At 37.6% G+C, this 24,524-nt stretch overlaps 1 protein-coding gene across 1 annotated transcript in view; it reads right to left on the reverse strand.

The window, feature by feature from the left end:
* The window catches only part of alk (ALK receptor tyrosine kinase), a 465,705-nt gene that overhangs the window by 287,103 nt on the left and 154,078 nt on the right, over positions 1 to 24,524 (reverse strand). The window contains exon 2 of the mRNA XM_082143697.1: positions 8,374 to 8,487. Coding sequence (XP_081999823.1) covers positions 8,374 to 8,487 — 114 coding nt within the window. The remainder of the gene's footprint in view (positions 1 to 8,373; positions 8,488 to 24,524) is intronic.

The following is a 24,524-nucleotide window of genomic DNA, read 5'->3' on the forward strand; positions in this document are numbered from 1 at the left end:
GCATTCAGTTTATGAGGCTGTAATGTCACTGTGACCTCGGCCTCCTTTATCACACGAACTGCGACTGAGAGCTAGGTACCACATGGAGGTTAGCTAAAACACTGCCAGGTGGCCGTTGGAATACAAATGACCAGTCACAGCTAAGCCTTAGAGTCAACAAAAACTGGATCGCTGAACTGTACATGCAATTCTGTAATATTTTAATCTATTTCTATCCCATTCTTTACTGTAACAAGTGGGCATGTTACCTTAAAGCAAGGGTCCTAAACTTATGCCTCTGACATAAAATATACTGTATATTAGCACTTTATTTCAATAGTCCACTTAAGACAATCTACTAACTATACTTTGCAATTGCATGTCACCTAACTCTCATTATTAGTAGACTGCTTAATGTCTGCTAAGTCTTTATTTTGATACTTTGCTAACACGTGTATTAGCCCATATTAGCCCCGTTCTGTCAACACTGCATTGGCTCCCTATCAAACATTGTATACATTTTAAAATATTGCTGATTACTTACAAAGCACTAAATGGTTTAGCTCCCCATCACTTGAGTGAACTCTTAACGCATTATAGTCCTTCACGTCTATTGCGATCTCAAAATTCTGGCCAGTTGATAATACCTAGAACATCAAAATCAACTGCATGCGGTAGATCCTTTTCCTATTTAGCACCAAAACTTTGGAACAGTCTTCCTAATATTGTCCAGGAAGCAGACACACTCTGTCAGTTCAAAGCTAGACTAAAAACGCATCTCTTTTACATGGCATTCATATAGAACATTATTCATTTCTATTATTCAAATCAGTTAAATGATTATAAGGTTGCATAGATTAGGTCAGCCGGAACCGGGGACACTTCCCATAACACCTGATGTACTCGTTACATCATAAGAAGAATGGCATCTACGCTAATGTTAGTCTTTCTGTGTATTCCGAGGTTTACTGAAGTCAGCCGGATCCAGATCTGATGGTGGACCTGCGTCCATGACACATCCCTGAAGTGCCAGCCTCATCAGCCCTGTGAAGGCCTCATCGACACGACAGCCAACGGCACTGATTCTCAAACTCGTCTCCATACCGGCGTGAAGACTCTGACTTCCAACCAGATGGAACTGGATAAATATTCTGAATGTTCTGATCCAATCTGACTTCTGATCGGTAATGCTGCCTGAATCATAATCATACACTGTTCGCTCGTTGGCCAGAGGAGAACTGAGCGACTGAGCCTGGGTTCTCCCAAGGTTTTTTTCTCCATTCTGTCACCTGATGGAGTTTTGGTTCCTTGCCACTGTTGCCTTGGCTTTTGGCTTGCTTAGTTGGGGACATTAAAACATTCAACAATGTTATTGATCTAACTTACTTAAGGTGGACGATGACGCAATTTTCTTCTAGAAACAAACTTTGTTGTATTGTTTTCATGTTATCACTGTGAAGCTGCTTTGATATAATCTGTATTGTAAAAAGCTCTATATAAATAAAGGTGACTTGACTTGACGTGTCAACTTATTCTACTAACCCGAACCTAAAAGTCTACTAGTACTCTAATATGAAAGTTAGTTGATATGTAGTTGCAAAGTTACTTATGGTTAGTAAAATGTCTAAAGTGGACTATCAAGGTAAAGTATTGCTGAAGTGCCCCCTGAGATTATAAGTATTTTAATAATTTAACAACACATTTGCATGTTTACCTTTCTTTTATGATGGTTATTGTTCAAATTACATGCAGGAAAACATAAAATATGGGTAATAAATACAATATTATAACACATTAACTAATGGGACTTTATTGTAAAATGTGAACAAGTGTTTTATCTTTTTGTAAGGGTTTCATATTATTATCATTATTATTTTTTTATAGTATAGTGCTGTATTATATAGTATTTTGGCATATATTGCAATTATGAGCTGCGATTATGCTTTGAACTGTCTTTTTTTTTTTTTTTTTTTTTTACATTTTTTATCTCTATTAAACTTTTAAAATAATGAAAATGCGTCCAAATCACAATTTAAATTTTATTTAGATTCCAGCCACATTTATTTATTTTAATTGTACATTTTATGATTTAATGAATGATTAGCTTTTCATTAAATCACAACCCCCCTGCATTTGCCTCATAAGAACCAATTGGGAAACACTGCCTTAAAGAAATATTTGACATCCTTATGGTTTCTGCAGCATAAAAGACTTGAAATTTAAATTGTGGTGGTGGCGCAATGGATAAGACACATGCCTTTGGTGTGAGAGACCCGGGTTCGAATCCACTGTGAGACACCAATGTGTCCCTGAGCAAGACACTTAACCCCTAGTTGCTCCAGAGGCGTGCGACCTCTGACATATATAGCAATTGTAAGTCGCTTTGGATTAAAGCGTCAGCTAAATGAATAAATGTAAATGTAAATGTAAAAGATATCCATTAGAATTCTGCGCTATATTACAAATCTTCTGAAGCCAGATCATGGACAGACTGAAATTTAAATTGTCATTTGTTAATTGTTATTACCACAGTGTAATCAAGTTTATAAGGTAATATCAAACAATTTATTTGACTCCAAACCAATTATTTTAATACTTATAGTAGCTACTAAATGAAATGCATTTTTAGACTCACATTTTTTGCATTCCATTCTATTCTGCATTTATCTGATATATTCATCCGTCCAGAGATAAGTCCATTAGGAAGAATGATGAATAGGTTTATTTTCAGCATTATTTTGGAAAATGTTCACTATGGCTGCATATTTATGCGTCCATTTGACCACTTTATGGCCTGTGCTCACCTCATGTCTCCTATCGCCCTGTCAGATACCCCAAGGAGAACCGGGCAGGTGGATGCATGAGTCACGAGTCAGTGCTGACAGATGGAGGAGACGCAGAATGAAACGGACAGACTAAATAGAATAAAACATAGCGCACAGACAGCCGCATCGCCAAAAAAAAAATATTAATCTTCAATTCCGCCATTCTTGTTTTTTTCTCTTTGTATAGACCTCTGACGGAAATCAATCTAACGCTCATTTCATTTTAGATGAATTCTATTTCTAAATGTAGCATGTATAGTCTGCTTCTTCAATGGGCGGCAGGAGACGGCATGATGGGATTTGAGAGGCTATCTGAAAGGCGTGGACAGGATCCTAGAACTCGCGTCTTGCACCATCAATTTTTACTATCCAGCATATTATGACAGTGGGCCCAGAGGATCTATTAACAAAATGTACAGATGAGTGCCAGCTGCACTGGATCCAGATACAGGATATGAGCCTGTAAACGTTAAGAGAGTTACTTAAAACAGCATTATACAAGACATCATCTATATTATATGGCAGAATTTGTTTAAACTTGGACTTGCTGGTTTTATAAGAATATATGACTACCATAAAAATGTTTTGTTTTGATAGATGTCAAATGTGCAAGCTATTACTTTGTATAATTGTGTAAACATTATTAATGTGACATACTGGGTCATAAAAATAAACAATGAATGCATGACTTTGGCATTGCAGGAAGTAAATGCATACTGTAAGTGCACTTGCCCTGCACCATTTGTGTTAAGGACAAGAATGCTACCTTATTAGCCAGCTTTATAAGGAGAGGTGTGCTATTTCTTTTCCCTAAGTGATCAGACCAACTATAAAATGGGTGATCAAGATCTCAAAGACTGAAACTGAAAGAGGGACACAAGCCAAATCAAGGGACCAGGATATCATAGTAACTATCCCTCTAGCAAACACCCAGAACACCTCAGCAACCACCTAGCAATGTCCTTTCAGCCACCCAGAACACCTGGGCAAATACACCAATTTCTGCTCCGGTTAAGGTACTTTCTAAAAAAAAATAAGGCACACTGTGTCAAAATTGTATTAAAAAAAAAACACATAAGTTACATCTGTGTATAATTCAAATGTTGTTATTACATTCAGATATAATGTAAAATATAAGTAAATAAACTAAAATATAAACACAACTGATGTTTATTTTAGTTCCCCTCACTCCACAGCAATTACTTTCAATTTGACGGTATTCAGAACAGAACGGGAATTTAAAATACACATAAATAACATATATTATAAACACCAAGTGTTTAACTAAGCAAATTAATTAGTGAAACTGAAACCGACTAGTGGGAAACGTGTTACACAAGCCCAAACTTCTCACGTACATCTCTCATTCGGCACAAATGTTTTGTGTGTTCGACATTAATTGCATTATATAAGTTGCTTTGGAAAATACAGAACTCATAAATATGGGGTGATCTTCATCTACAAGAAAGATCCCAAGGATAACAGCTGAAGACCTCCAGAAAACTATACACACTGTGAAAGTGTTTGTTTGTGTACTATCAGAAAAACGTTGAACAAGAATGGTGTTCATAAAACATGGAAACCGCTGCTGCCAATCAATCAATCATTAAATAAATTATAAAAAAAGAATAATGAAAAAGTCTAATATTTGTTCAAGACCACCTGGATATTCCACATATGGGGACACTTGACATGTTTTGACAAAAATCCACAATGCTTTGTTTAGAGGAAAATAAACACTGAACCCCAACACCAGAACCTCTTCCAAGATGTAAAGTATGGTTGAAGGAGCATCACTGTTTAGCACTGCTTTACTGCCTCAGGGCCTGAACACTGAAAGCATTGAAGCAACAATGAATTCAAAAGTCTATCAAGACATTTTACAGGAGAATGTAAGGACAGCAGTTCATGACTTCGAGCTTTAGAAAGGTTGGGATGCTTAAGACAATTATCGAATCAACAAAAAAACGGTTGACAGAAAAATAATGTTGTCCTGAGTCCTGACCTTTATCCAGTTGAGATGCTGTGGAATAACCTAAAGAGGGCTGTGCAATCAAGACAACCCAGAGATATTGTTATACTGAAATTGATTTAAGGTAAGGGATGGTCCAAAATTGGACAAAAGTCTTATAAGCAGCTATAGAAAACACTGGAGGTGAATGAGGAGGGGCATCCTCTAAAATAGGTTCTTTATCCAATTCTGGTACAAACTAAGCCTTGTTTATCTTGCCTAAAAAGACCTGACCATTCAGCTTTGTGCGAATATTTTTTGCTAAACAAACTGGCAGAGAATGTATTTATATATTAATGTTTTGATGATTGTACCTCTCAGTTTTCCTGTAGCTCATTCAGTAGAGTGTTGGCGCTTGCAACGCCAAGGTCAAGGGTTCAATTCCCAGGGAAAGCAAGCACTGATAAGAATGTAAAATGTGTACCTTGAAATGCAATCTAAGTCGCTTTGGATAAAAGCGTCTGCCAAATGCATAAATGTCAGTCTCAACCAAATGCAAAACAACAAACATGCCAGCCAACCCATGAAACACCTGGTTATTCCAGAATGTAACTACTGACCTCAGGTGTTATAAAATGGCCTTTTGTTTTATCTTATTCACAGCCTTCTCCCCGCCAGACAAAAGCCGGCAGTCTCCTGGCACACATACATGACAGCTGTGCCAGGGGCTTGTTTTGGCAGAGAACCACAGCAAAACAAGAGAGAGTATTAGTCCTAGTGTCATGGCAGTGGAGTGGGGGATCAATCTCAATTTTGGAGTGCTGGGAGTTCTGGGTGATGGCAGTGTTCAGCCAAGCCCCCCTCTGACTCACTTTTAATGGGTGCAATAAACACCAGCATGCAACAGATGCTGTGGAAACATTGCAATCTATCAGTTCGCCAGTAGTGGTGCGGGTCATTCACCTTCATCAAAGTCTGCCTGCTTGAAAATATAGAGCTCAGCTGAGACGATGTGTCTGAGTCTCCCACTGGCCCTATTTGAATTAATTTGCAAATTTCTGCAGCCAGGAGGAGATTGGAGCTTTGCACACCCCATTACAGTTAGAGCCATGTTGTGTTCAGCTATCTGGGTCAAATCAAAATGATTTCAGCGTGAAGATTGAGGTGATTTTTTTGAGCAGCGGGGAGACTGGAAGCGGTGACATCGTTGTGACATCAGAGCACCACTGCTCATTTGTGAACTCAAGACCGAGCGGCTGCTTTGCTTCACAGATTAGATCAAAGCTGGCAATGTCAGGCTCCATAAACCAACATTCAATACGTGTGTACCCTCGGGAGGCTTTCTTTTTGTAAATATTGGACGGTGTGATGTTACTAAAACATGCATTTTGAATGCGTGAATGTGATGACAAAGAAGAACTGCTGTTTTACTCAGACCCTAAAAATCTAGACCAGCCCACCGTCTAAATCATGTCGATGGATGGCGGACGTTGTCAGCTTCCCGGCGCCAAACATCAATCAAGGAAAGCACGGCCAGTGGAGGGACACTAATTACCCAGGCGTAAGGGCTCAAGCTACAGCCACTCCAGCCTCAATCTCCACACGTCAATCACCCTGAATTGGACACGAGGGGGAATGAGATTTGAGGGCTATGGCGGAAGAGAAGAAGTGTTGCATAAATAGACGTTTGTGACAGCTCTTGGCAACAGCACAGCTAAATTATGGCAGACATTCTGACCTCTGACATAAACTGTGGTTGTTGAGAGACTTTCGTTGTTTTTTGAGCCATATGGGATAACGGTCAAGGCCTCTTCACCACCTCTCGCTGATCTGAACAAGGCCCCAAAGTGTTGTATTGAAGCTCTCAAAGGTGATATGTGGATTTAGAAACAAATGTGCAAACAGGTTTTTAACAATTATCCAGCACTTGCATATCATATTTTATTACAATAATATTAAAAATGTTCTAATTAGTATGTTATATTTATAAACTTCTATAAGCTAACATATTTCAGATAGAAAGAGTACATTTAATGAGAACAAATATATGGCAGGGCTTGATCATAAAAAATATATATAAAAAAATATCAGCATTGTATATTGCACCAGAAAGGAGTCACATTGATTAACAGGATTGAGGTTGAAAAAAATAGAAGGGCTGGATGACATCAGCCCAAAATTAAAGTCCAACAATCATTCAAACAGCTTGTCCACTGTTGGTGAAGCGTTTCAGGACGAAGAGGGGAAACATCCTGGATGAATAGCCAGTCTCTCACAGACATGCATGTACTAAGAATCTAAAAGTTCACCTGACCTTGGGCCCTATATCATAAAGTCATCTAGGTTTCAGTTTAGTTTGTGCCAATCCTGGGTTTTAGGGTGCGAAATAAGGTCACTAATAGTAAAATATATTTTAAAGACAAAATCTTTTGGCTTTTGGCAGTGATTATGTATTATAATTATTTGGTAACACTTTACAATAAGAACTTATTTGTTAACATTAGCATTAGCTAACATGAACCAGAGTACCCAGAAGAAAAAAAGCACACCAACATGGGGCGAACATGCACACGGAAAGGCCAACTGAGCCGGGACTCGAACTGGGTATCTTCTTGGTGGAAGGTTGACAGTTGTCATGTGTTCAATGACACATTGTTCAACTCTGTGTTCAATATTAATGGACTTTTTATTTTGATATTCATTTGTCTTACTGTGCCTGTTTTAATTTCCTGTGCATTTAATTCCTGTTTCCATTGATGTCTTGTTAGGCTGCGTTCAACTCCACTTTAGACATACACTCACAAAGTTCCCTAAGCACTACCCCTCGGGGAAATCCCCACAGCCATTTTGAAGTTTGTTCAACTTCGTCAAGTGGACAAGGGAAGTTTATTTGGACAGAACCTCCAGTACTATTGATCAACACGACAGGGCGCTAAAAAAAAGATGTTGGTTATAGTACCAATTATAGCTAGAATCCCTGAACCCCTGTGCATTCCTATAGTTTTTAGTTTTGTGTATTCTAGGCTTAAAGTATATATGGTCAGTTGTTAATCTTGTAATTTACCCGACGCACTATTTTATTCTGTAGAATGGGGTTTGGATTTAAACAATTGTTCTTTGTTTATTTTACACACCTATACTATTCTTAATAATATTAAATTATATATAGTTTATTCAACCACTATACTTCTTTCCTTCATGACTGTCATCTACACAACTTTAAATATGATCATATACTGCAGCTCAAGGAAATCGTTTATTGTAAATGGCACTTTGGAACATTCTCAACAGCGATGCACTTAACCAAGATATAAAAGCATTGAATGTCTCTTAACGATAGATTCTGAATACTTGAGCCTGACAGATTTTCTGAGCTATATCTTTAAAACATCCTTTTAGTTGTGGCTTGTTACATCATTTGTAATCCTTCCAGCGTGACGTTTACTGCAAGTTCAAGACCAGCAGTCAAAAGCGATGAGAGCGTGTTGGGAATGAGAAACAGACTTTTATGCACACTGACAGCCAACTGCCTGCATGCATCACATCCTAGAAGGGGCTGCCTTTGTTTCTGACCGCAGAGTTCAGGAAGCTGTATGATACTGATGCCAGGCGACTTACCTGAAGTTGATACAGGATCCTCAGGGAAAGTTAGCTCTTCCTCCGCTATCCAAGAAAAGTTCCAGTATTTGGGGGTGGCAGTCGGATTTCCTGAGTTTGTGGATAAGGCCCGTTCTGCAAACAAAAGTAGAATTTTCCGTCAAGGGCCTTTGCAAATATACTGCAGAGTCAGAATATGTCTGAACAACTTGTGATATAGGCTTTTTTCTCAACTTTGGAATATCTTAGACCAGGTTTAGCTCCAACCTTGATTAAACTCGCCTGCCAGTACCGATCAAGCAGAGATGGTCTTATGATTGGGACATACAAGGGTATGTGGCTCTACCATTGTAAAAAGCATAAAGGCTAACTTGGATCACATGTGCCTTGATAACCAATCACATTACAGCCTTGACGTTATTGAATTTCGTTCATAGTTGTGCGACAGTCAATCACTGTTTGAGGATACCGTAGAAATGAATGAGAAGTGCCGTAAACTGAATCATACCTGTCGCGCGATTTCTCTTATGAAACAGAATAGATCAATCCAAAGCAAAAGTTTATCAGCAAATAGTTTCAAGATTAGCCCAAGGGCTGTTGATTCATTTAATGAGAAGTTATTTCCTCACAAAAGCGGTTTATTCAGCGTAGTGAAGCCTCTCCACCGTTGACATCCATTTAAAAAAATGGCCTCTTGTCTCCTTCCCTGTGTACCGCAGTGTTAGTAGGCATTATACTTTTTTTAGGCTAACGTTGCAGGCTTGCCTTCAAGTGGCATTGCTTTCAGGCAATGATTAAGACCTTGAATAGCTTGTCCAGGTGTGTTTGATTACGGTTGGAGCAAACCTCTGGATGAAACTGGACCTTGAGGGCCATGCTTGCCATGATTTAAATTATGCTTCTAATGTTGCACTGCAGTAGTTAATGTACATAATGTTCGCTTACAAAAATTTTTCTGCCTTTTACAAAATGATCTACCTTAATTAGTTTTACTTTAGTTGTTTGCTTATTCTAATCATCCTTCATTACACACACCTGCAAAGATTTTGCTGACACAGATCATTTGTTTATAGAGCACTGCTTGTCTAAGCTAATTTAGGGATCAAGAACCACTCTAGGTTTCTTTACCATATGCATTATTTATATAAGCACATTTACACAAATTTTACTAAAAACAGAATTGGTTTTCTTTTGCATTTTTCGTGTACAGACGACAACATTGACAAAACGATCCCCGTTCACACGGATCCATGAAAATAAATAAAAATGCTGTATTATACAAGCCAGGCCAGTAGTTGTCAATTTGTAAAGAAGCTGATAACTGACTCTTTTTGCACTCAGTCTGAGTGTTGCCTGATATAAACAATATCCCGGAGTATATGTTACTCTAGTGACTCCGACAGTTAATGGATGGACCTGATGAGCAGCTGACACTGAGCATGTGTTTCCCACCGAACATACAGTCAGGTACAGCCACGGTCGCTTTGGCCAGATGGTGTTTATAGCGTAGGGGGCGGGACGCATCAGATTCTAGAGAGCATTTTATTGGACAGAATATGTGATGAGAAGCTGTTTTGAAACACACCAGCTTATTCATAACATTAAGGCTAACATATTCATCCTAAGCGCTAAAAAACTTACATTTTTATTTCAGGGGACACTTTCTAAACTTTATGAACGTTTGTATTTCTATATACCTCCATCTGGACTAGGCATCGCAGTCCAAAAAGTAAAAAGGACAGATTTCTTTGATTGTGCCATGACCCTGATTATTCTCTCTACCGTCCGAACCAATTAATAAGAAGATAAATTAGAGAGGGAGTACAGGGAGTCTGTTTTGGACTATAAAACTACTGGCTGGTTAAGATCTGTCACAGGTCATTGTAGGCTTTGTGGAATGTAACGAACAGTGTGCTTCAGCCAGTACTTTATAGGGCCTCAGAAGATCAGTCACACATATACTCTTTAATCATTCCTAATGACCATTAAGAGAGAATCAATAGTAAACAGAAAACAACTTTCATGAGTAGTTATTAAAATGGAGAAGAGTTCAGTGCATGAGACCGTCAGCGTATTCCACTGACTTTCATTGGGAAACATAGGCTACAGCCCATAGCCCTGAATGTCAGTGATTGTTTCCAAACAGGTTTCCCAAACACTCAAGGCCCTCTCAGTCTGTTCACAGCAACGAGTCAACTCTTCACTCAGTAAATTTGTCATTATACTCAATATGTCATTGTGAACTCTAGTTGCTACCACCTCTTGCAGATCAATCCATTTTTTTTTTTTTTTTTTAAATAACAGTTGCCCTTTATTTAACAGTATGTGCACTAATGTGTACTTACCTAAGAAAGTAATGGGTAATATAAGGTAACTACATTGGTTAAGGTTAGGTTTAGGGGTAGGTTCAGGGTTTGCACCTTTTACCCAGTTATTGTAATTACTATAATAAGTACATAGTGTGTACATGGGGAACAGGACTGGCAAATAAAGTGCTACTGGGTTTATTCTCAAAGTTTTTATAAAGCCACCACGTAGCGCATTTCTTATTTGTGTTGTAATCTTCAAACACCTTCTTTAGAGTGCACCAGTCCTGCCTGTGGTCAAAAAGATGCTTTCCATTCATTATGTAAGTGCCCATGGCTGGTTACCCCTCCATCTTTGAGAACTCATGAGCTCTCCATCACTTGATCAATGAGGCTTAGGTTTAACTCTGCACCCGCTCACCCCTCGTCATCCACCAGTGCTCCAATCTCAGGCTTGCTTGGCCACAACACTCTTTCTTTTTGAATAAACAAACAACACACGCTTGATAAGAAGTACAACCGGGTGAAGTAAAAGACATGTTTGATAGGACATGATGTAGTGCTTTTCTCATGGGTTTTGTTTTTGGTTTGCAGTGCGGTGATCCTGAAATAAATTCAATTACCCGTAGAGGGCCATCGGGGGAGTTGCACAAGATCCTCCTAAATATCAGTCCACACAGCACAAGGACATATGACAGGGTGGTTAAGAGGTCTTTAAAAAAAGTACTAGGCAACTTCAATCTATAAACTTAAGCAATAGTTTGCCCAAAAATGTAAGTCCATTATTAGTCATGTCATTCTTCTGACCCCCTATTGTTTTCATGTAACATAGAATGAGATGTAAGTAAACATTTCCAAGCTGCTCTGTTACGTACAACAAAAGTGGATGATGCTTTAAACTTCAAACTTTCTACTAAAAGCATCATAAAGGTATAATAAAAGTAGTTAATTTAACTTGTAATATAACTAAAGCTATATAACCAACCAATCAATAAAATGTTGAAACAATTAAAGAAAACTATTTATATATGAATTGTTGACCTGCTCATGCATCATGGACTGACTTGTAGGACGTCCAAGACACTGAGCCTATTTAATGAATCGGCTGTTTCAGGCCGCACATTGAATAATACCTCTTTGATTGATTCTTGTATCCATCAATCTGAGCAATAGTTGTGTTCTTATTGCTCTAAAAAGGAACTGCAGATAATTTCCCATCAGGCATGAAACAAATTAAAATTCAGTACAAATATCAAAAGTTGATTTGATTTTCTTGACTTCAAGTTTATTATTCATATTAACAACCTCTGTTACATCTATGGTAAAGTAGTAAAATAAAGGCTTAACCTCTTAAAAACATAATAGGAAATGTTGATATCTTCAGATGTTATCATTTTCATATATATATATATATATATATATATATATAAATAGATTTGATGGGTCTTCAAGCTATACCCCCCCCCCCCCCCCCCCCCCCTCCCCCTAAAAAAGAGAGCCCGTCCTTTAATCTTACTGTTTTGAATGAGTGCTTGGTGAAGCTGTAGTATTTCACACATAATCGCAGATTCTGAACCGCTATGTTAATCACACCTTCTTGTCCTTCAGACATGACTGTCGCGGTGAAGGAGAGAGGTGAAAAATAGGGGAAAATAGAGGGAAATTAGAGTAGAGCCTTTGAATTCGGAATGAGTTCATGCAAACCCCTGTGACCCACTTTTTTCCCCCGCCCATCACTCCTATAGCAGTAGCATAGATATTACAGCAGCTGTCTCCGTTTGTATTAATTACCATTGGATGTGGATACATACATTAAGGCTCTTATAAATTGATTACCCGTCCACTCCTGGCGGGTCATTAAATTCCCGTCAAAGCCTAAGACTAAAGTAAGGGAGGGAAAGAAAGAAAGAAGAAAAAGAAAAATGTCAGAGGCTGAATTAAACTCTGATGCTGCCACAGAGGAGCATTGATTTCTTTCAGGAGCTTGACTGGACTTCCTCAGCATTCTGCACACGTCACATTCAGAGTCACCTAACCTCTACGTGCGCACCTGATTACAGACATGCACTCCTTCATTCCAGTCAGACCTATCAACGGGGTTATGGATCACTGGAGTCGGAGAATTGAGAGCCGGTCCTTATCAATTCACTTCCTATGATCAATGCATTGCTTCAAGTGTTCCCATATGAACAGGCTAAGCTACAGGAAATCCAATTAAACGAGCTTAATTACCAAGCTAATCTCAATGGTAATAACATGAACACATACAGTGGCTTTATGTAAAAGGTTACAAAACCGTTTGCAAGAGACAACCTAAAGCTAAGCTTGTCACATTTTATGTTTTAAGTCTCTGAAAAAAGGTCCCAGATTATTGCACACTTGTAACTGCACACTTGTGAGACACTATGATTAACCACACAAAAAACACAAAAGGGCCACAGAAGGAACGGACAATGCAAATATTCTGAGGGTCAGTTCAATTTAATAAACCACAAAGCATTACTTTAAGACCGCGTTATTGTAGATAACTAAAAATAAAACCATAATAAAACATTTCCGTTTTGCCAAATGCAAGTAAAATTGGCTTTGGGGAGTAAATAAAAGGCCAGCTGAATTGCAGCCTCAGACGGAAAACAGCTTAAGTGTCTGATGAATATTGCACTCTAAACTGGAGGACACTTTCTCAGTTCTGTACAATCTGATTGGTTGGCTTCACACAAATGATGGGATTAAGGGCACATGGGTTAAATGAAATCTTTACAGGATACTCAAACATTATTTAATTGATTGATTGATTGATTTATTTCCTATTGTAGACAATGATCCCTAAGCACCAACAATACTTACATAATCAGAGGCTATATAATGTAAGCTTTATACCTCTGTTTTACTACAAAGTTGGCATGCTTTTTTCAGAAATCTGACCGGCATTTATTTATTTTTTGCTGTTTAGGTTCAGTTTGACCCCATCAAAAGCACATTGTCCTATAATACAGTCAAAGAATGCAGGCAGCAGTGTACCAGTACACAAGCCATAAAATTGTGATGAAAAATTATTTTATTTATTTATTTCAAAATACATATGGGGTCACTGAGACAGCAAACAGGTTATGCAACACTTTTCATGGAGGAAAGTTGGCATGGGCTGTGTGTTTTGTTTATCAGTTATCATGAGATTAGGAAAAGTCATGAAGTATCAACCTGATTCTTCTCTGTGAAAAATGTTTGTAGAGATATTAAAATCACCTTATGGTTGGTCTCCCAGACACCAAACAGAACACAAGGGTTATTTCTTGTGTTTCAGTTTCTAGACATTAAATTGTGTCAGTAACCTGACATTGATTATTTTTTGATAACTATTAATTATTTTTAACCTTCTGCTATGCTTCAAGTTGGTCACAAATGTCAACTTCCTTAATGTAGGACAGTATGGTCAACTTTACCCATCATTAAATGTGGTCTAGTTGCGATCACTGTCACAGACTTCTGGGGCATCATTTATAAAATGTTGTATAGAAACCGTCCTACAAATGTGCACAAGCACTGCAAACACCTGACATTTTTAAATCACAAATGATCTTGAAATTGTGCACGACTGAATGGTTTCCGATCTCCGCTTTTTAAATGCCACCTAATTAATGTCATTAACATATAACAGAGCATCAGTCAACGTCCAAATCCTTCACTTGAGAATGGCGAGCGGCAAGAATTGCTTTGATTTCCAAATACCTGCACTACTCTGACTCTCTGCCATAAGGAATGGTGTATGCATATGAAGCCTGGTTAAAACCAGACCATTCTCTGTAGTAACTGAGTTATGGTCTGGCAAAGCTTCATTAATAACTCATTTCCAAAGGGGCGTCACCAACGGACGTCACTCAAATGCCTCTGGGCGCAATTGGATAGACCTAAAACCAATCAGAGCGATCGTCATCGTGTAAAGCCATATGCTGCGTCCCAATTCGCCCAAGTTCCACTACGCCATAAAAGTATGTACTCTTTTTGTGAAGAAAAGGTATTTACTTTTGAATGTGTAGCAAAAAAGTAGGCAAGCTTTGGGACATACTACTTCATCATCTTAATCGGACGAATCTGTTGCGTGCATCCTGTCACGTAAACTGCCCTGTCAATCATCTTGTCACAGTTAAAATCCTCTATTAAATCTAATTTAATTTCCTACCGTTTCGGAGAGAAATGTAGTAGCACGTTCATCTGCCAGTGGGTCTTTCTTGGAGACTGTCCTCATGTGTTTGCAATTTGAATATAATAATGCATTTAAAAGTTGGTGCGCTTCACCAACGGACGTCGCTCAAATGCCTCTGGGCGCAATTGGATAGACCTAAAACCAATCAGAGCGATCGTCATTATGTAAAGCCCGCCCCAACGTTTCTGATTGGTGCCGCGATTTGGACGAATTAGAAATGGGCTTGAATGAGCTCTTTGCCAGACTACTTGCAGAGCAAATCTAAATTTGCCGGTAGTTGTCTGGGTTTTCCCAGGCTAATGCATATGCATAATCTAAGTTTAAATCTGTGCGTACGCATGTTTTATAAATAAGGCCCCTGGTCTATCAAAACAGCTAACTGTTCACAGTTTAGTTCTATGAAGAGGGAAACGGTACCGTCTATGTTTTCTCTCTCAATCCAATCATCCATCTGTCCTTCCAAGACACAAAACAGTATTCACACTACAATATGCCTGCAGTCTTTGAAAGCCTAGCCAGGGAAATCTGCACTAAGCTGGTTGAGGTGTGGGAATGATTTATGTGTGACAGCGATGTTATTGCTTTCTGTGATAGTAATAGTGCTTGAAGACTTTTTGACAACAGCAACAAATTCAAAGGCTGGCCTTGAACCTTTGAACTCATGAGCCAAGATATCCAATATTTTATGCTGTGAATCCCAGAAGGTTCTTCCATAATCAACACAGGCTCATTGAAAAAAACGTGCCTGTGGCGGCATTTCTGCAAAATGATATTACTTCTTGTATGTTTCGCAGCACTTTCAAAGTGAAATTTCCAGTGAGTAGTGCTAAAAGTGCATTCAGTTTTATCGTGAATCTAGCAAAGTTTTATTACACTGGCTTTTTTACGTATCACGGCAGTTCTGAAATGAAATGTTCGGTGAGTGCCACAAATAGTTTAATACTTTTTGAAAGTATTGAGTTTGAAAGTAATGTTCCTCCTACACTAAACCTAACCGAAGGTGTTAACAAACGCGAACATGATAAAAATACATTTGCTGTGGTAACCATGCTATTTTACCTTGCTTCTACAAGTCTTTGAACTCTTGTATCATGACTTGTGTTTCACGGGACTCCACATCGCAAGTGCCACGGTGTATCAGGTGAGCTACAAGCAAATTTACTGTATCTGGAGCTGGTCATGTGATGTAAACCTGAAACCATAGCCTGTTAGTTTACAAAACATGCACTATTGTAAAACTGCCACAGCGCACAAATATAATATGTGGTATACAGTAATGTAGTCTGCAAAAAAATAATGCATTTGGGTATAAAACAAGGAGGCTTCATTTTGACATTTACAAAAAAACATGTCATAAATTATGACTCAGACTTCATGCAACTAATACGGTTGTCCCCACAAGAAACAAGAATTTTTGCGAATCAAACAAAAGTTGACAACACTACCAATTAACCCACAGACAAATCTGTTGTTAACTTCTGTTGCACCCCCAACGTAAAATGAAGCAATGATATTGACCCACATTTGAGATTCGATTTAGCTGGGAAGCTTGTTAATGCAAGCAATTGCGTAAATTATCCAAAATGGCTGTTCCGCAAGCGGTCGTTCATCTCCATTGCCTCTGACGTTGAGGAAGTCATTGAAGGCATGGACACACCATTGATCAGCAAAGCTAATGAGGCAAAATCATTCACAAAGTGAAGTGGTTTAGATTTTGTGCAAATAAGCTAAGCATGGCCATCAATTCATTTTCAGAACATCTGTCCTAATGTTCCACTCCAGTAGTCTACCCAACAGGCATTAGAGCGGTGAAGATCAAAAACATCTACCTCATCATTCAGATACTCAATAGGTCTGACAGCTTAATGACTCCACAGTGTAGATAATCTCTGGCTATAATGATGAAGCTGGCAATGTGGTGTGAATAACTCTTAAGGGGGATGATGTTGAATATGTACATAGATGATAATGATGATGATGGTGATGATTATGATGATGATGATGATGATGTTGAAAGTGGTGCAAGACAATGGTGATGAAATGGCGATGATGGAGTATGGGCATCTATGTTGCATGACCACCCTGAAAAAGAAGAGAAATATGACAATTAGCATGCACTTTAGATCAATGAAACCATTATGCATATTTAGGATGGATCCCAAACTTTATCTATCATGGTGATATTGAAATCCAATACATAATTTAGGCAGGTGTCCCTAGTGGCTCACGCTAGTACCATATGCTACAAATATTTCTCATGCTTTGAGTATGCTGAAAAAATACCACTCAGAGACATTCAATTATGATTGAAAAACAATATGTAATGGTGCTCTGTGCAACAAAACTTGGGGGGAAAGTGGGAAAATAGACAGAAAATAACATAGGGTTGTGCCTGTGGGTAAGATGTGCCATCCCCTTAGTGCATCATTTTTGTCATGTTAATCATTTTATTGGCAAGAGACTAGCCATAAATAGTTAAATGAAGATTCCCCCTCTCTCATTTAACATGTAACCTGACCTGTCCATTTCACACCATTACTGTACAGCTCCGAACTACAGTATATAATAATTAAAGGAATTGCTATTGGTATAATTCAGGTGTGTCCAAAACAAAGTTATCCATTAAAGTAATTGGTTATTTCATCAGGAAAACAAAATCTATCAAAATATAGCCAGATCTAGCCAATGAAGCCAACCGTCTGGAATGGGAATGGTTTATTTACCTTTGAATGGGTAAAAGACAGCAGCAATAATGCAGCACTTTTACTACTGTAATATACGATCATATGGCTGAGAGAACTAACATACTGAGGCTAACATCGTATACACTCCCTGCACTCCTGCAGATGTTACTGCTTGTACTGAAAAGCAAAACTGTATTTTTAATGAGGGGCATCTAAAATGAATTAATGAAAATACGAGGGCCTGGTATTTAATGCATTTTATGATTGAGCGCATTTGGATATGGCAAAGTAATTTCTTATCTAAATGCAAATTAGTAACACTGGGAATTCATGTCTTGTAAATATTTCAGTTTTCACAACATTTCAATTAGACCAATGTTTTGTTTTATTCCCTTCCCTTTAGAGTTATTTAAAAGACTGTGGAAGTAATCATTCAAAATTGTGTTGCATATGAGCTTAAAAGTTAAATGTCAGAGTTTTTTAAACTTATTTTGATGCATTTAATGTGCATTATTAATGAATTTTCGCATGAAATGATGTTACGTGCATTTGGGTAGAAAACAGCAGAGAAGCCAAGCATTTAAAAAGCCTTATCGTGTATCATCAAGCCTTAAATTATGACTTATGACTTAAATTAAACTTTTATGTTTTTATTCAGCAGCCGAAAAAAAAAGAAAAAAGAAAAAAACGTTCATTTTAGGGCATTGGATCTGCTTCAGGACTCTTCATGATTCATGATATTACATCAGAAATGGCAACCAAACACAGTGCCAAGCCAACATTGTTTATTGTACAAAAATGTGCATGTGCATTTTTCTCACTGACATAAAATAGGTATTTGTACCATTAAAATATCCTAAAAGTTCCATAGCTTAAAACGTCCCCCTCCTTAAAAAAGAAAAGAAAAGCATCCATGTAATCAAGCAGCAAAAATAGCATGTTTCAATATTGTGGGATCTTTGATGTCACACGGGCAAATACATTTGCATTTGACTGCCTTTAGAGCAAGACAATTGGTGTGTTGGACTTGAAGCTGTGCTGTGCAGACTGACATCAAAGTATTGTGAGAGCGATTAGTATGCTGCTACTTTGCTGTCATACACGGTCGGTCTGCGCTGCTCCGCTTCAAGTCCAACACACATTTACATTATTGCACCATTGGTCCCGCCAACTAGCATTCAGGAACTTTTGTTCAGTAACAAAAATTAAAGCAGTGAGAAAACAGCAGTTCAGAAAGCATCTGAGCATAGAGATGTGGATATGTTTGCAATTCAAATTCACCGGCATCATGTCGACAGATGAGATAATTAAAATGACACTGATATGATAGTTTGAAGTATATTTGAGACTGTAGATTATACAGATCTGACTATGTGAGACTATAGTTAGAATTTTGAATGAATCCCTTTTCTTTGCATGACACATTGACATTACAGTATTACAGAGTGGCTCTTTCGGCATTATCCTGAACATTTTATTAAGCATTCATTTCATGTGCCATTGAACAGAAGAGAGGCTCTCGGGAGAGTGCGTAACCTTCACATCCTTTGGATTTTCCCGGAAAAACCGGCCTTCACATAAAAATGAGTCTATAGGCTTCCATTGACAACCTAGGAAGTCGGGGAAGGTCTATTTTAAAAAAAAGTTCCATTACAAGCTGTTCACACATTGGCAATAAAAAAAGTGATTAATGCACAGAACTTCTTACATATAACCCCTTTAAAAATCATGCATTGTCAAATGTACACTTAGAACAGTTGGAACATGGCTCACCAGTTGAGAACCACTCTTTAACAGAACCAGATAAACTATTCAAGATGTTGGCTATCTTAACAGGTGATCGTACGTACCTAACTCAAACTCTTTTACTCTAAAACCAACAGATATTACCCACTCAAAGGATCAAACCTGCCATTTTTCAGCCTTAGTATCAGTGAGATGGGGCGCTGTATTTGGCATTCAGAATACTGACACAAACATAATCTATCAATAAAATACCCTCACTGTATGGAAGTGGATGTGATTTAGAGCTACGCCTCCCTGCTCCCGCCATAATCGGGAAGTTAATGTAATACAGGCCTGGCTTTTAAAAAGTGAAACGACTCTCAATAAATCTCAACTGCAGCTTTGACCTCTCTCTCTTTTTCTGTCTGTCTCTTTCTTTCTTGTTGTACAACAGCGCCTAATAAATCATGCCTTTCAACTTTCAGTAACCTTACTGCACACCTGCTGTAATTTTCATCAAAAAAATGTTTTAAACAAAGTCATACACAAAATTACGGTTGAACCCTAGAACTTTTTATCATTCACTATGGTGACTCTTAAAAGACGTACTTTGTTTTCAGGTTTAAAGTTGAATAGGGGTTAAACACAACCTGATGTCAATGTGAACAGCATTTGCAACCCTTTTTACTCCACTCACATGTGTTATTTCAAGTGTAACCAATAGTCAATGATTCATTTGACTTGTAAAACAGTTGGCGTTCCACGCCAGAATGAAGCAAAATAACTGTCTATCTATTGGTTAGCATCATCCAGTAGCATGTGGGGTGATGGCAGCGCAAAAAGAAAGTCATTTCAGAGCAAGAGGCAAATTACATTTTGATGAATGATTACAGTTTACTTTGGGGGAAAATACTGTGATGAATCATTGACTGTAAGGTTTGATTTTATGTTCAAGCTCTGTCAACCTCATGACACACATGCTGTGAATCCCACAGTCCTTCGTCCTTCAGTCTGTAAAAATGCATGTTCAATAAAACACTTACAATGGAAGCCTAAGGGACATTTGTAATGTACAGTGACTGAACATTTAAAATATGAGTAAAATGTTTTAATTTATAACCATAACTCATACTCATAACTCATAATGTGCAATCATAGAAATCATGTGCACGTAGAAATCTTGCAAAAATTAGCTTAGCACCGGCGCAGCCCAGCCAAGGATTTCCTAATGATTTTCCTGTTTTTTACTCTCAGTATCACTTTCATAAAAAAAAAAAAAAAATGTTGTAAATGTGCCTACAATGGTTTTAATTGAGTCAATTGCACGAGCAGGTACGGCGAATGGTGCATTAGCGAATGATGATCACAAGCTCCTCATCAACAACGATCATATTGGAGAGCTTTTGAATATGAAGAAAAAGACTGTGGACTTTTGACACATCTCGTAATAGTTCAGAAGATAACAGACAAATTGTCCTCTTGTAATCTGCTATAGGTGAGTATCTAACGTAGGCTACCCTGATCTTTTTGATGATTCACTCACGTTATAAACATCAAATAATGTAGATTATAATATACATTTTTGCACTTTGTTCACCCTTGCTGGCCTGGTGATGAAAAAAAGAAAGAGAAAAGGTTGTTTTAGATCTAAACACATATATTAATGCGTTAAACAAGCGTCTTTGACCGTGCCATGTTTTAAAATGAAGTGTCAAGTCAAAAATTCTACTTTTGTAAACACGTCTCGACACCCATGCTATTTTCCATTTTGTTTGCGTTTTAAAAGCATAAGTGTGTTCCTTAATTTAGCTTGTTTTAAAGCCCTCACTATCTGTTATAATATATGGACATAATACGTTGCTACGCCTATAGGCTATATGTCTATGGGAATGCAAGTCGACAAATTATAGTAAATGCCTGTGTAGGGACTAATTACATGCTTGATTAGTGATATTAAAGTGCACTTTATTTGTGTTACAAGTACATTACAAATTCATTACGAGTGTCTTCGAAACATTCAAGCCACGTACCATTAGTGTATTATATTTGAGTGAAAAGTATATGCTCAGTAATACCTTTGGCTTAAATTCCAAATACCACAAATTGCACACTTTGTCTTCAATAACAAATGCACAAACAAATATTACTTAGCTATACTTTGTACAATATACTATTGTATACTATAATGTATTTTGAAAGTGTACTTCAATGCATTGTTACAATGATCATTTTCATCACACAGTTAAAAATATACCTAAAATATAAAATATTTTAAGTAAAGTGCAAATAAACAAAAGTTTCACTTCAAGTATATTTTCCTAAAATATATATTTTTTGGTTGAAAATATACTAAAGTACAATTATTTTAAAGTGTGTTAAAAGTTGTATTGTGAAAATAGGTAAAAGCATGATGCTAATATTCTTTTAATATATTTAAAGATAGTACCATTTTTTTTGTTAGTGCATTTGCAATGTACTATTGAAAAGGAGAATATATTTCTAATGCAATAAAGTATATCTTTTTTTTTCATTAGGGATTGTTTATTCTTAGCACCCCCTTTGAACTGTTAAGCCCCTCTTTAGCACCCTCAAGAAAAAAATCCTGGAGATTTCACTGCTACTGAAAACATGTCATGTGAAACCATTAAGCACATGGTATATTGCATACTCACTAGACCAACCACTAATTGGCTGGTCCATTTGCCTGAGGCTTCAGATTCAACATGTCTGAGAAGAAATGTCATTTGTGCACAGATTTTCCGTAAGAGGTCTAAATCTTATATCTGCACCTTTGACAGGCAGCCAGACAGGCTTTAGCTCTCAAGTGGCCATTAGCAGCACTAGGGAAAGCACGACTATTATACAGAACATCCCGTAAATACATCTATTTGTTGGAGAAACGTACGACTCGCAATGCTCAGGCATTAGCATGAGTTGTATTATATGGAATATTAAAAAGAACAGCCTTTTCATGAGGTCAGCATGGCTTGATTGAATAAGAAGTGGATGCTTGATCTTTCTTTTGAATGAGAATGAGATAGATGTTGAACATGATAGAGATGAGTTCGTTAAACCAACTCAAATGAATAATCAATGTTTTTTTATGATAAAAGTAGCCCATAAGATGCTTGATAATAGCTCACAGCTTCATGTTTCATGTAGTTTTCAACTTTATCTCAGATGGAATTGTCAGTTACATTTCATTCAAGCATGATCTTTGTCTCCTAAATTCCCTTATAAATCAGACTGTTGTAGACATATAGTAAAATGATTGAGCTGTTCAGGTTGTAGCCCAAAACCCCTAGATTTTTGACAGGTTCCCTCAGGAATTGCCAGTTTGGTTTCACTCTATTTTGATGGTCCCTTTAACACACTGTGTTGACTATAAGTAATGTTGCATCTACATGTCTACTAACAGTCATTGGAGTGTTAGTAGAGTATTAGTAGACTGGTAGGGTTAGGGTTAGTAGAATAAGTTGACATGTAGGTGCAACGCTACATATAGTCAGTAGAATGTCTGTTAGAGGACCATCACAATAAAGAGTTAGCAGATATTAAGCAGACAGTCTAGTAATCCTCTAATGAGAGTTAGGTGACATGTAGTTGCAAAGTTTCTTATAGTCAGTAGAATGTTCAAAAGGGACCATCAAAATAAAATGTTACCACACTGCAAAAAATGCTTTTCTTACTTAATATTTTTGTCTTGTTTCCAGTCCAAATATCAAAAAGATTCTTAAATCAAGATGCATTTACTAAAGTAGTAAAATGCCATAAGATATGATGTCTTGTTTTCTGGGGAAATAAATCAAAATTAAGTCAGTTTTTGCTTGAAACAAGCAAAATGATCTGTCCATGGGGTAAGACAAATAATCTTGTTTCTGTTTGAATTAATATTATTTTTCTTACCCCATAGACAGATAATTTTGCTTGTTTTAAGCAAAAACTCACTTAATTTTGATTAATTCCCCCGGAAAACAAGGCATTATATCCTATCTAATTTTACTTATCTAGTAAATGCATCTTGATTTAAGAATTTTTTGATATTTGGACTGGAAACAAGACAAAAATACTAAGTAAGAAAAGCATTTTTTTGCAGTGCACCAGTTTGAGATTTATGACTAATTAGGTTTGTTGTAAACAAACTTGGACATTTTGTTCTACAACATATACTACTTCCAACCCAGACCGCCAAATGGAAATTTTGAAGCTGCAATTTTCATTTATGTATTTATTATTATTTATTTTTTAATCAAGCTGCTATCCGATAAAACTCCTTTAGGGAATAATAACAAAGCAAAAGTCTCTAGGAGAAATAAAAGCCATATAAAATACATATATATTACTTGTGAATGTTTGTTAAGTGTCCAGCATTGCTGTAACTGGGTCAAATGCTCTCTAATCATGACAAATCACAATTCAAGAGTCACAAGTCATTTGCTCTTTACGACAGAGCATGTGTGACAGACATGATAGTGAAAGCATTTCACTTTACCACAAATCCGTGAAGGACTTCATGCAATTTCAAGCTAAAAACATTAAATTCCATTTAATCTCCGTTAAAGTCTGAATGGTCCGCAACAACATGGAAATATTGTGTTCATTCTTTCATTCCCTAAACACTTCCGCCCTATTTTATCAGTTGATGTCTGCATCCTGGAAAACTCTCCTGCTCATCTAGCTGCCAAATCTGCAGGGATGCAATGGACAGATATTAATTGAAACCTTGCCAAGGCAATCTTGCCCTATCTTCTCACCAGAGACGCCTTCATCACCGCGAGCTGACACAAATCACCCAGACCAGACTCGGGGAGTACAAGATGGCCTCTTCAGGCAAAGCAGACGGCCTTGTTTATGATCTCATATGTGTTGAGGTCAAAGGTCAACCAACGTGTCAGTCAAACTTCTTGGAGATGTAATAGCACCTTCACCACTGCAGAAAAGTGTGTGTGTTTTTTTTATCTCAGCATGAACAAAAGAAGACAGACAGAGGTGGAGGAATACTGTATGCCATCCAGAGAAGGGTTGAAGGAAGTGACAGTGAGTTGCATACTAGCGCTTTTAATGGTGCAGTTACTGTCAAACACCATAAACGTAGCTACGATGACTCTTCTGAGGCCACATCACAGAGAAGAGAAGCTCTACAATACCCTTTTCCAAGGGTAACGCCTGAGGCGATCGATACTGAAGGTGTTGGCAGTAAGAGAAAAGAGCTGGATACTGTCTAACGTTCAACCGCAGAGTTGAATGGCGGTC

This window comes from Leuciscus leuciscus (assembly GCF_965113295.1).
Source record: "Leuciscus leuciscus genome assembly, chromosome: 17".
Classification (NCBI taxonomy): domain Eukaryota; kingdom Metazoa; phylum Chordata; class Actinopteri; order Cypriniformes; family Leuciscidae; genus Leuciscus; species Leuciscus leuciscus.